Raw genomic sequence first — 13428 nt, 5'->3', positions numbered from 1 at the left:
CATTTTAAAGTCTAGTGCATTGTCTCTTCCCAGTACTACATATTTAAAACAGAATTGGATCCAAAAAAGTTCCCATTGCATGGCTTCTGAACCAGTCATTCACAAACACTTTTTTGACTGTATTAATTCTATCCATGATTAATGCAAGCTATTCTGCTAAATCTGAGGCTATTTCTTGAAAGACAAGCATCCAGAAAAAACACTAAATTCAAAATTAATTCCAGACAGTCCAATGTGCTGCTTAAACAATATGACAGAGTATGGAAAAACAAAACAAAACAAACAAACAAAACAAAACAAAAAACCACAAAAAAAAAAAAAAAAAAAAAAAAAAAAAAAACCACAAAAAAAAACCCCAAAACAAACCAAACAAAAAACCCCACAAAAAACCAAAAAAAAAAACCAACAAAAAAAAAACAAAACCAAAAACAAAAACAAAAAAAACCACTAAGCACAGAAAAAATAAATCCCTAACACGCTAAGAATATAACCCCAAGGAGAGAATTAGACTCCAGTGTTGTGTGGTACAAACAAGAGGTGAAGTATTTTCCAGAGCCGTGAACACAGGAGAGATTTCAGGGAGCGGGGATTGCGGTTTTAAATTACGTATAAAGACAGCGAGAAGTGATTTATTCCCGCCACTATTTAAGAACAGCGCTTTCCAACCCCCCCCCCCATCACCCAGGAAATTCCCAGATCACTTTGATCCGTGGAATTTCACAGGGCGCTCCACAGCCACTCCCATTGCGCGGCCCTGCGCGGGCAACTCGCGGTACTTTATGGCAGGGCCAGGGGAAACCACGCTAAGAGCTCGCACTCGGCAAAGGCCGAGGGCTTTCCTGCGCCCAGGAAAGGGGAATCCGAAGGCCCCCAGCCCCCCTATGCCTTCCTTCCCTGCGCGGAGGCGCAGCCGGCCGGAGGGAGCGCCCCCACCCCGCGGGGCTACCCCGTCACGCCGCAGAACTACAAGCTCCGAAACGCACCGCGCCCCCCGCGCCGGAAAGCGAGGCTCGCGTCAGCGCGCGGGGCACGCCGGTTGTTGTAGTCCCCGCGCGGCCCCGCCCCTCCCGCCGCTCTGGGCAGGCCCCGCCTCCTGCTCCGCCCCCGGTGCGGGGCGGGCGCGGCGGTGGCGCGGCGGAGCGGGGCAGCGGCGGGAGCGGGTGAGCGGGGCCGCCGGGCGGGGACGAGAGGACGGGCGGACAGCGGGAGCGCCACACCGGGAACCGGGAGGCAGGCATGGGGAGAGCGAGGCAGCCCGCGCGGGGCAGGCCGGGGGAGCGGAACCATCGCCGCTGCCCGTCCCGCGCCGGGCGAGAACGGCCCCGCCGCCTCCGCGCGGCTGTCCCGGCTCTCGGGCACCTGCGGGCGGCACCGCCTCGGTGTCCGGTCCTGCCCGGGCGGAACCCGCCGTGCCCCGGGGCGGGGCCTCGCCGCGCCTCCAGGTGTGCCCTGGGCCGGTGCCCGCAGCGTGCGGAGGGACCGGGGCTGTTCCCGGGCCTGGCCGCTGTCACGGGCCCGCCCTGGAGTTACGTAAAGCGGCGGCGGCGCTCCCCCAGCGCGGCCCCTCAGCGGCCAGACCGGGCCGGGCCGGGCGCTGCCCCAGCGGTGCCGGCCGGGCTGGTTTGGTTTGGTTCTCCTCGCTGTCAGAACTGTCAGGCCGTAGTGCCGAGTAGCGCTCCCTGATGTGCGGGTTTGGGGGGCGAGGTGCCTGCAGGTGTTTCTCGTTCCGTAACAGACTTTGGGGCAGGGATTACTCCTGTGTGTGTGTCTGAGGGGTGATAAATACCGGGGCCCCCCTCAATTTTGAGTTCATAAGCAGGTAAAAAATGTTGTTAGGTGACTTGGCTGAAGTCAGCACAAAATGATTATTTAAAAAATAATGAAGCCTAAGTCTGGAAGTTGTTTCCTTGTATATTCCACTCGTTCTTCAGCTGACATTGCTATTCCTCGGTAGCACTTAAACCTTAAACATGAGAGATCAGCTCGTTGCGTTGTCCAAACAGAGGCGCAATATATGTAACCAGATCACAAATAGTATTGCATAGCTAAAAGTCTTCTAAATCCAATTACAGCTGTTAAGCGCGGATTGTTTTGTTTCTAACCTATTATCCTTGAATCGTTCGGCTTACATGTTTCTCGCTGAATATACAAGCCATTAGCTTAAAAAGGTTTGGAACTGCGATAGCTGCGAGCTGCGGGCAAACCCTTTTTAAGTGGTTTTATTACAGCCTATTTGCTTCACCCGCAAAAAGGGAGGTGGCTGCTGTAAACACCGGGATAAGTTGGTGACAGGCTGCTCCTGCAGCATGTGACAGCCTGGGGACCGTCCTGTCCTGTCTCAGATCCTGCAGTTCTGCTCTTCCAGCAAATGTTCTCTTCCTTCTCTTTTCGTTCTTCACTCACAGCTGAGTATCAAGCTAAACAAAAACCAGGTTCCAAACAGGAAGCAAATTTCTTACAGAACGTCAAGTAAATAGCTAGAGAAGAAAGTGCAGTCTCTGGGGATTCTCATGGTTGTCATGAGCAGTTTGCTCTTAAAAGTTGGTGTGCTGCAGTGTTTCTGCTGGTTCTGTGCAGCTGGAGGAGGAGCAAACAAACCCTCCTTGCTGCACCAAGGTAAGTAGGGAGGGAGGTGGTTTGTTTAAAAGGATTGGTTTTTTTTAAACGAAATTGTTCTCAGTTCCTTTTAGTGCATGAATTGGCAATGAACTATATTCGTAGATAAGGCTGTATTCCTAGGGTTGTGACCCTCATTTGAGCATTGTATTTTTTCTCTAATATTCAGTAGCCTTCAAAAAGTGCAGATTGATGTGGTTTTGAACCCTGTTGTAACTCACAGCATGTAAATATTTTACATACTAGGAAATTGGGATACCTCTACAGTTGAAGATGGATTTACACTTGTATTTAGGAATATATATGTATTTGTGAATCTGGTAATGTAATATTTTTGTGTATTCCTTTCACCTTTTATAAAAAAAAATATTCAGGTTAGGTGAAGCTGTGTGCCATTTTCTCACTTGAACTGACATTTCTGTTACTCAGAGAATACTTTCCTGTTACTCTTCAAAGTTAGAGGAATCTGTGTGTGACACAGGTAGTATCAGCCCCTTTTATTTCTCTGTGGGCATGTTTACTGTGTCAGATTGAGTCAAGAATGTCCTTCAGAAGAAAACAGTATCATCATCACCATTAATACTCATTGAGTCATGGTTTGGGGTGGCCTTACAGAGTGGCTTTCTTACAAAAGAAACTAAACCAGAAAACGTACCCTGGAAGCAGGATTAGTGTAGTCCAGCTGCCAATAAGTATCCAGGCAGTGGTACCGAATTAGAGTTGGTCTGAAATGAAAGCTGCTGAAGCATGTACAGGTGTCAGCCTCTCAACAGCAAGGGCTTTATCCTCAGGGTGATCTGTGTGGAACTCTCTTGCTTGCCAGATTGGTGCAGCTGCTCAGAAATTTTTGTGCATTTAGAGGTAATATGTAGTAAGTAAACAAGCTCAAGATAGGAAGTTGTTGACTGGCATTTCACTTTCAAGCAAGACGTGCTTCTAGGAAAGGCTGTTCGCAAGTATTGTAACTGGTGAAAATGTCATTGTGGGGGTTTGAGTTTGGTTTGGTTCTTTTCATAAAGTGATGAAAAGCACAAGCTTTTTTTGCATCTTAAAATTCCACAAACTCCTAAGTTAACTTCAACAGATTCCCTAAGATGTGGACTTATTTTCCACTCCAGGTTTGTGTCATGCAACAGAGGATAGTCACTTTTTACATATAGATCATTTGATTTTTTTGCAGTCTGGACTCACTTAGGTCCTTCAGTTTACAGGAATTCAATCCTATACCCCCCAAGACATAGCTAGGTGAGACACTGTTTAAGGGCACACTCTCAACTCCTGGTGCTGGTAACATGGAACAGTGCCAAGTGAAAAAAAGTTAGCTTTTTTAGTGTTTCATTTAGATACTTACTTGTTCAGAGAATATTGCTAGAGAAAATTTATCAGACAATGCTTCACACCTTACATTAAAGAAAAAATATTGCAGAGGTTATTGTTCAAGGCAGAAAATAGATTTTCTTACTGAGATGTGGGTGAAAAAAGGGATTTAGATCTGATATAGCTCCAGGAGAACATCTTGTCTCAGAGACAGGTGTGACTTGCTTCTCTCCCAGTAAGTGAGGCTGAAGCAGGTCAGATGTCTGACACGTGGCTTCACTTGCACAATCAAGCACAGGACTGTGCTGCAACAGAAGCTGCTGGATACTTCAGATCCCATCTCTGACCAGCTGAGTGAATCAGCAGGGGTTTATGATACTGACATTTCAGCTCCCTCAGATGCTGCTGAATGTCCAGCCTCATTCCACAGTGAAGCAGAGATGTTCCCAAGAAATACTGCCCGTTTGAAATTGTTGTCCTGGTCAGGTTAACTGAGCTTTCTGACAGAGAGTGTGTGAAAACTTCCTGATGTAAGTGAAAGGATGACTGAGTTTGTTTTTTTCCTTCACTCAAGGAGAGTGAAGGAAGAGAATTTTTCAGTCTTGCTCGTGCTGGTTCATTCAAAATTTATTTCTTTATTCACGTGCTGTAGGATTAACTTAGAGCAGGAGTGAAAGCATTGCTTCACCCTCACAATTAGGAATCTCATTTGGTTTTGCTGCAGTAGATGATTGATTGTCTGATGTGAATCAGGTTGATGGTTTCACATTTCACAGCTTCCTGCAGCGTCCTAGTTGATTGGTTTATTCCTGGGTGAAATGGATCATGGCTCAAATCCTGTTAATCCAAAGAGGTGGCATTTAATTTGCATCTTGTAAGAGCTCTTCTTTGGGTACTTTGTTAAAATGAGGAGATGGGGGTTTTTGGCAGCTTGATACTACTGTCTTAATTTTATTTTGCTTTTTTTTCCAGAAATGTGTACATATGCACACAAAAGACTCGTTTGAAATGGTTTTGTTGACTAAAAAATACTCAGATGTTTATTTATCTTTTCTCTGTGCACTTTTTTTTTTCCCCATCTTAATCTTCTGGAATGGAAAACTGCCTGCTATAACAACCCTGCTTTTGATATGCATGCTTGTAAAACTTAATTGCTCCAATTTAGATTCCAGAAAATGTGTGTATTTAACATTGTGACAAATGTCTGCAGCATTATATACAACAGAGTTGTTTTGAAAAAATACTTTGCATTGAAAACAGATACATTATACTTCAGTGAATGTGCAGTATGTAAATATGTTTTCACCTAAGTTGTTTACTGTCATGTCGTTTGATTCATGTCATGTATATTGCCTGTGTGTTTGGCTTGCACAGTCTGCAGTGAATGTCTTACAGAACAAAATCTGAGAAAACCTTTTGTACTGTTTAGATGAAACAGTCACTGAAACAACTACTTCTTATATGCCAAAAAACTGCTGACTCTTTGGATGAAACCATATAATGCTTAAGCAAGATTACAAAAGGATTTTTCTCTTTTGTAATCTTGCTTTACCTCTTTGCCATTGTAATAGCTGTGGAAGACAGAACTCTTGTAAAGCTGTCTGTCAAATGGTTGAGGTACAACCTAAAAGCACCATTTTATATGAAGCCAAATTCTCAGTGTTTTACCATCAGTTCTGCTATGTACCATCTCAGAGCTAATACAGACTTTTTTCCAAAGCTCTTAGTGTTACTTTGACTTAAAAATAACAGCAGTATTTTCTGTCCTTAATTGCAGGTACTGTTCCTGAAAACAAGAGGAAACATGGTTTATATAGCAAATGAAGTTTAAATTCCTGGACCAAAAACTAAGGGCTTTTTTTTCATGAAGGATGGCAACACCATATGTTCCTGTTCCTATTCCTATTGGAAGTTCATCGTCCAGCTTTACAAACAGAAACCAAAGAAGTTCTTCCTTTGGGAGCATCTCAACGAGTTCAAGCTCCTCAAAAGGACAGCTGGAGGACTCTACAGTTGGTAGTTTTACAAAGATGAGCGTGCCTGACCAGATTGGTTCCACATCACCTGCGTGTAGCAGTCCACTTGTTAGGACTAAATTTACAGGTCTGGATACGTCCATAGAATACTGTACTCAGCCTGTAGAAGAAATAGAGCAGAATGAAGATTCCAGGAGCTGGGAAGATCGACCATCCACACCTACTATTCTGGGCTATGAGGTGATGGAGGAAAGGGCAAAATTCACTGTAAGTTTTGGGCATGGTATCGTTGATCCTGTAATGACAAGATAACAGTTGAATGTGCTTTGCATTGTCTTTCAGGAATTAATCCTGCAGTTCAGGGATGTTACCAGTTTAGCTTCAAAATACTTCCTGACAGGAAAATACCATTCCTGTTATACAGGTGGGAAGACTGGGCCTAGAAGGCAGTTTCCTGTAATAGTGTATGTGGAATAGAAGGAATTAATTCTGTTTCATGTATCAATTTCTGCTGGAAAAGTCAGGAATTCCTTGCAGTTACAATTCCTTATGAAATTGAACTTGTATATGTTCTGTGTAGTTAAACTTCCTAGATAATATGTAGTCTTTTATTTGACATGAATGATAAGAAACCTTGATGTATATAACCCTTTGCAGTTATAATTAACTTACAACATTTCAGTTAAAGTGCAAACGTGTAGGTTTCAACTTCTTGCCCAGCTCAGTTTCTAGTAAGGGGAAATATGTTCTGCAAACAGACTGGGAGGGCACTTCTGCCAGATCTTTTTGCCAGAACAGCAGCCTAACTGGTTTGTATTGATTTTTCTCAAAGTGCACTGCAGCTGGCAGTTCATTTTTTTTGCATGCCATAATTATATCAATTTACTTCCACATTTGTTTTTGTGGGTGTGGTTGAAGTATTTCCTTGAGATAGTACAGCAGTGCTTGTGGAACTAATGGAAGCTGTTACTGATTATTAATTATATTACTTAAGATGAATAACATTAATCAGAAATAGATAAGGAGAAGGAAGAAGCAAACTTTTTTTCCTCCTGTTTTCTTTCAGATTAGAGAAATGCAGAATCTCTATGACAGTTAAAATACTAATGAAATCGTGATCTTTTTGCAAAAAGTAATAATAATAATAATAATGCTGCTTTTATGTTATTTGAGAATGGGATCGCCTTTTCCTGAGATTTTCAGTTTCTAAAAACCTTTGTGCATGTTAGCATAAGAGAATAGCAGAACATTTTTTAACCAATTAGATTTAAAAAATTGTTTTAAATAATAACCTTCAAAGCTAAACCAACAGTTGATATTGTTACATGTGCAAGGATTACTCTGAAAATACCACAGAGTGATTTAGGTTGGAAAAGACCTCTGAGATTGAGTCCCACCATTGATCACCGTCTTGACAACCAGATTATGGCACAAAGTGCCACATCCAGTCATTTCTTGAGCACCTTCAGGGATGGTGACTCCATCACCTCCCTGGGCAGCTCATTGCAATGTTTAACCACCCTTCCCATGAAGGAATTTTTCCTGATGTCCAACCTGAACCTCCCCAGTGCAGCTTGAGGCCGAGTCCTCTTGTCCTGTCACTGGTTGCCTGGGAGAGGAGACTGACCCCCCCACACCTGGCTACAGCCTCCTTTCAGGTGGTTTTAGGGTCTATAAGGTCTCTCATGAGCCTCCTTTTCTCCAGCATGAACATCTCCAGCTCCCTCAGCAACTCCTGACATGACTTACCCTCTAGACCTTTCACCAGCTTGTTGCCCTTCTTTGGACATGCTCCTCTTTGTCTTTCTTGAAGACACCACTGAGGCGTATTCCTGTGTGCCTGTAAGGTGTTCTTCTGTATTAACAATGACAACTTTGTCTCCTTATTGTATGTGAAAGGCCAGGTCACAGTACAAATACAATGTTCTTCCATTGTGAAATGCTTGGATGCATTTTTGCTCTTCCTGATTTCACTTCTATTGCTCAGTTGGTTTCTGAAACCACACAATTAACTGTTTGTCTTCAGTTGCATGTTCTGCATGCAGTGTGCTGTTGTGCATTAAAGCACAAATAATTAGTAATTAGTCCTAGGAATTTGAGTTGCTTTTGCAGTGCTAAATCAGTGAGATGGAAGACAGTGGAAATCAAATTAAAATGACTTGTAAAAGAGAGGAGACTCAATTGCTGAATTCTTTTTTCTTACTGTTGGTAGCATCTCGTAGTTTCCAAAACTAAGAATCTGATTAAGCTGAATGATGTCCAGCCTTCAGATGTTAGTGCACATTAGAGTACATGGTTGCTGAAGCTTATGGGAGAAAAAACCTAGGCTGAAAAATGTCTTAGTGTAAACATTTAGTCTTCAGTGAATTCACAGTCCTGGAATTAGCACTTTTTTTTTTTTTTTTTTTTTTTTTTTTTTTTTTTTTTTTTTTAAGCCAAATAGAAATGAGAATGAGATGCTGAATCAGCCATAGAACGTTACCACATATGGGTATATTTTTATTGATGATTTTTATTTTTAGAATAAAGCAGTTCATGATTGAGTGGAATAAAATTAATTTCTTGAATTAATTTGTGATTTTTACCCAAGATCCTATATGAAGGAACTGAGAGGTGTTTTTGTAATATTCTGCATCTTATTTGTTAATTGCAAACCTTAAAGAAAAGCCAAAAAACAGCAAACAGCCAACCACATTTTTTTTTAACTTTGGCAGGAAAACAAAACATGTTTGTTTCAGGTTGCCCATAATTTTGAGGCCAGTAATCACAAGTTGATTGCACTCCCTGTTACAGTTAAGGTCACTGTAATTGGTGAACTTTTTTTTTAAGTTATCTAATGTTCACTTGGAAATGATTCAATTTTTTCTCATATTCATGTCTAAACAATGCTTTTGCAGAACTTAGAATACCAGAATAGAATACTGATTTGCAAGTAAATTCACATGCATATTCCCAAGTTTATTGTTCTGTGTTTTACTGTGTACTGGCAGAGTCTTCACAATTTTACATTTATTTCTTAGTTTTATTTATGAAAATAAAACTGCTTATACTTTTAGTATGACAGCAAAGTAATAAAATATTTGAATAAGCATTTATACATAAAATGCAAGGCAGAAAAATAATATTTTAATGCTTGTTTTTTTAAGCATGTCCTGCAGCTTGAATTTTAAAAGCTAATAGCTTTTTCTTCTGTCACAATCCATGACTTCCACAGATGAGGCATCTTGAAAGTGAAATTGTGTTTAAAACGTAGATAAGAGACGTAATTGCTGAAAAATTGCTTTTGATTTGCACCATAGTTGTCTGTAATTGCTGTAACTATCTGGAACTTAATATATTATGGAATACAAAATTGATATAAACAGTCTCAGACCTGTACAGAATTTGGCTGGCAGTGGGGTTATCACACGTTGGGACTGTAGTAAGAAAAATATACTTACTGGCTAAGACAACTTGCTGTGGCAGCATGAAGTACTAGAAGAGATTTTACTGTGTAACAGATTTGAAAATGTTTCAAATAGAATTTAGTTAAATGAGGCGTTGTTTATCATTGATCTAAAAATAACTTTTTCTTTCTTGTATTATATTTCTTACATACAGATTGGGAAAAATAATGCAGTACAATTGCAGAACCTGTCTTTCCTTATGTTGACAAGAGTAAGGTTATGACATTAGATACTGTTTAATGTTTTCTGGTTGAAGTTGTGTTGTTGGATTCCTTGTGTTCAGGCATTGGAATATTAATACTCCTAAAAATAACTGTAGTATCATTATCATCATTGTACTCTTTCTTTATCCATTTGCTTTTAAATAGGAGTACGGTACTGCTGTGCTGTTGTCTTGCTAAATCTGATTCAGAGTATCCATTACTTCAGTGCTGGTATAATCATTCTGATACAATTTTCTAGTGAAGTCATATTTTGCCTGGAAAGACAAAACCTAATGTTCAAAACAAATACAAAGGAGGATGAAATTTTATTCTGCATTGCTTCTCCTTGTGAAGCAAGTCAGATGAGACATTTTGAAACAATATCACACTCAGTACCTGATTATTAACAGTCATCTTAAAACAGAGGGGCCTTCAGGATTAATGGGTAAAACTATAATTTAGCAAAGGTTAAAGTAGATCACTGAAACACACTTCTCTTACTTTTTTGATAGCCAAGCCTTTTGTTCTTTTGAGCAATACATTTTTTTCTTACAGACAGAAATAATTACATGTATTTAGGAATTACAGGAAATCCGTACTTAAATTCTGAAATTAATTTAAACTCTTTGTACTGATAACTGTTATTTCCATTTCTTTTACTCTAATTAAGATTTTTTTTTTATCCACAAGTTTTGTTTCATTAAGAAACAGAGGATCATTTCAGCCATCCAGAAATGCAGTATGAAGTTTTGTACATTTTTCTGATACTTCTGTCTTTCCACACAGGTATACAAAATACTGGTGAAAAGAAGTCCAGAGGAAAGCTGGGTGGTTTTCAGACGGTACACAGATTTCTCCAGGCTTAATGACAAGGTGAGAATCTTAAACTGGTAAATTCTCAGCTGTCTTACCTCACTTTTGTGTCTTACATTCTTGTCACATTTTCTGGTGTGTGGTTTTTTTGGTTTGTTTTTTTTTTTTTTTTTTTTTTTTTCTGATTTTAATGCATAAAAAACACATACTTGTATTAATGACTGGAAATATGTGATTCTTCATTTTTTCAAAGAGACATGAAACAGCTACCACTGATGTAAAGAAGTAACAACTTCATCTGAAGCTGTTGATGTGCTTCAAACTTTATATTTATTCCTAGTTTATATGATAAAGGAATTAACTCTTGAATATTCATCCCCTGCATCAAAATAGAACTAGAGGGTTGTATTCTCTTGCAGGAATGATCTAGTAGTTATTTAGTTCTTTTCTGTGTAGCAAACTCTGCTTTTGTTCATCATAAAACAGAAGTTTTGTCAACATAAATATGTTCTTTGTATGTAGGTCAGTCTTTAGTTGTTTTCAGTGTCTTTAAAGTTAATAGTGAAATTCTCTTACCAGATCTTTAAAGATGGAGGAAACACCAGATGAATAGAGATTCTGGGTCAACAACTTAATATTTTTAGAATACTTGAATGGAAGAAACACTTGTCTGAAAAACACAGGTTTTTATCGTTGGTAAATAGTGTTTGGCTGTCAAAAGTAGAGAAACAATTGCACTTTTCTTTGTTCACTGTTCGCTCCTAAGAATAATCTTCCATTGCTGATTCAGCACTTTCTGCTAGTATGTTCTTCCATGTTTCAACATGAACCTTATAGCAGACCCTTTCTTTAACCACAGTAAGGGATTTTTTGTATAGGTTATCATTTTGGATTTATGTGCCAAATCAACTAAGCTAAATTCAGCTGGAATTTTGAAAATGTGCTTGAATTTATAAATTTCTCTGGGTTCTTGGTTTGACCTATTGATTATCTTCTAGGCTACCTTTGAATCACCAGTGGAGTCTGAAACTAAATTGCTAAATGTGAATTAGTTTAGAGATTTCTTTCTGAAGAAATTCCTGTATTAAATATAGTCTGTCTTAAATTAAGGAATGCCTTGATATTGGCAAAAGCCTGACTTCTTTTGACACAATGAGCGTGGTATTTCAACTCGGATTTTGGAAGTCAAATTGTATAGCCCTTTGCATTTTGAATCAGGTGTGTGAGGTATAGGTCAAGAATTGGCTTACCTCCATTGACTTTTAGTGCAGTTGTCAGTGGTTTGAAAAATTAAAATGCCAAAATATCTATTAAAATAAATATTTAAAATTTACATGTGAAGCCCTTAGTCTTTGCCATCAAATGTTTGGCAAAAATATTTGGCTTTTACCATTATTTCTAGGTATTAATATTTCTGTTTGAAGGAAAAAAAATCTCTATTTTTTAAAACTTGTGTCACTGTCTGAAGCTTTTTCATCTTTCAGTATACATTTACTGAAACAATATACTAAAAAACATATACTAAACCATTTGGTCTTTGGTCTGTAAGACATTATACTTTTTATAATACAGAAATGTCAGCTCTAGGAGCTTAAACATAGTACCATTCAGGAAATATTAGAGAATTACAAAATAGTAACATAATAATAAATTGAAAACAGATGAGGAAATGGCCAGTCTTAAGAACCAGGAAGTTTACCATTTCTCCACAAGACCAGGACTCATGACATGTGTAATGTGTTACATGGTGGTGTAGGAAGGAGAGGTGCTGGATCAAGTCACAGCCAGAATAAGTTGTCTGGCCCCTGGGTTTTCCTGCTGTGTCTGAGGAGTGCTCAAGAAACAATGCCCCCAGATTGTGCTGTTGAGAATTAGTCCACTGACAGCAGCTGGCACTTACCCTCTTCATCCACAAAAGGGTAATCTGTGGGTAGGCGTGCTCTCTCCTTAGAATTAAATTACAGGATCCATGTGACCAGACAAGTCAATGTACCATTAACCAGAAATCTGTGTAGTTGAAAAGCTTTCCCAGCAATGGTTATCTGTGGTCTTCTGTACAACTAACAGGAATTCATTTTGTTACATTCTGTGGGTTCTGTTCTATTCAGATACATTCTTTTATATATATATATATATATATATATATATATATGGTATTAATGACAACTTGGTAAGAGATGAAGGAACTTTGGGGGACCAAAGGTAAACGTAAAGATATAAAGAAGAGTCTAATATCACAATAAAATTCAGTAAGAGGAAAACATACTTAAATTCATACTTTAATTCATACATGAATTAAATTCAGAAATAAAGAGCAAGGCTTTGACAATAAGCCATTCTGTAAATAAGGAACTAGTATTTATCATTATTTATTTAAATAAACAATACTTGCGATGTTTAAAAAGCACCTCACACGGTGAAACAGTATTTACATAAGCAAAGGTGGTCCATTAATGTGGTTCTTTCTTTAAAGTGTGTCAAGAAGTTCTATTTGAAATGCAGTATCTGTTCTAACCTTTCTAAAACTTAATCTGGTGAAAGAGCTGTCCATTAGAATTTTCTATCACTGCAGCATTCATATTCATATATTCAGCGTACACAGAACATCTCTGACAGAAGTTGGCTAGATCCTGTATTCAGAAAAAAAGGTGAAACAATTCTTGTGGCAGCTGAGATATCAAATTTTATAAAACCTATTTGATTTTTCATGTTGGTTGTAAATCCTCTCCTAGGTTTTTCTTTGTTAAACATAACTTAGAAAAATTGTTTCTTATCAAAGTGTTCAAATTTTTTTTATTATTATGCATATTAGAAAAATAATTGGCACCCTTGGGGAGGTTCATTGTTGTAGAATCACAGAATGACTAGGTCGGAAGAGACCTTCAAGATCAACTCCGTCCCATGCCCCAACACCTCAACTAAACCATGGCACCGAGTGCCACGTCCAGTCTTTTTTTAAACACATCCAGGGATGGTGACTCCACCACCCCCTCAGGCAGACAATTCCAGTACTTTATCACTCTTTCAGTAAAAAGCTTTTTTCTAATATCCAAATTG

The 13428-nt window shown here is 39.3% G+C and overlaps 1 protein-coding gene across 2 annotated transcripts in view; it reads left to right on the top strand.

The window, feature by feature from the left end:
• Window positions 1–1098: 1098 nt before the first annotated feature.
• SNX16 (sorting nexin 16) overlaps window positions 1099–13428 on the top strand; it is a 28313-nt gene continuing 15983 nt past the window's right edge. For both annotated transcript variants that reach the window (XM_083861847.1, XM_083861846.1), the window contains exons 1-3: window positions 1099–1160; window positions 5711–6176; window positions 10345–10431. In XM_083861847.1, the coding sequence (XP_083717973.1) occupies window positions 5805–6176; window positions 10345–10431 (459 nt within the window). In that variant the 5' untranslated portion in view covers window positions 1099–1160; window positions 5711–5804. The remainder of the gene's footprint in view (window positions 1161–5710; window positions 6177–10344; window positions 10432–13428) is intronic.

This window comes from Zosterops lateralis (genome assembly GCF_965231275.1).
Source record: "Zosterops lateralis genome assembly, chromosome: 1".
Classification (NCBI taxonomy): Eukaryota; Metazoa; Chordata; class Aves; order Passeriformes; family Zosteropidae; genus Zosterops; species Zosterops lateralis.
This window is presented reverse-complemented; position numbering and strand designations above follow the sequence as displayed.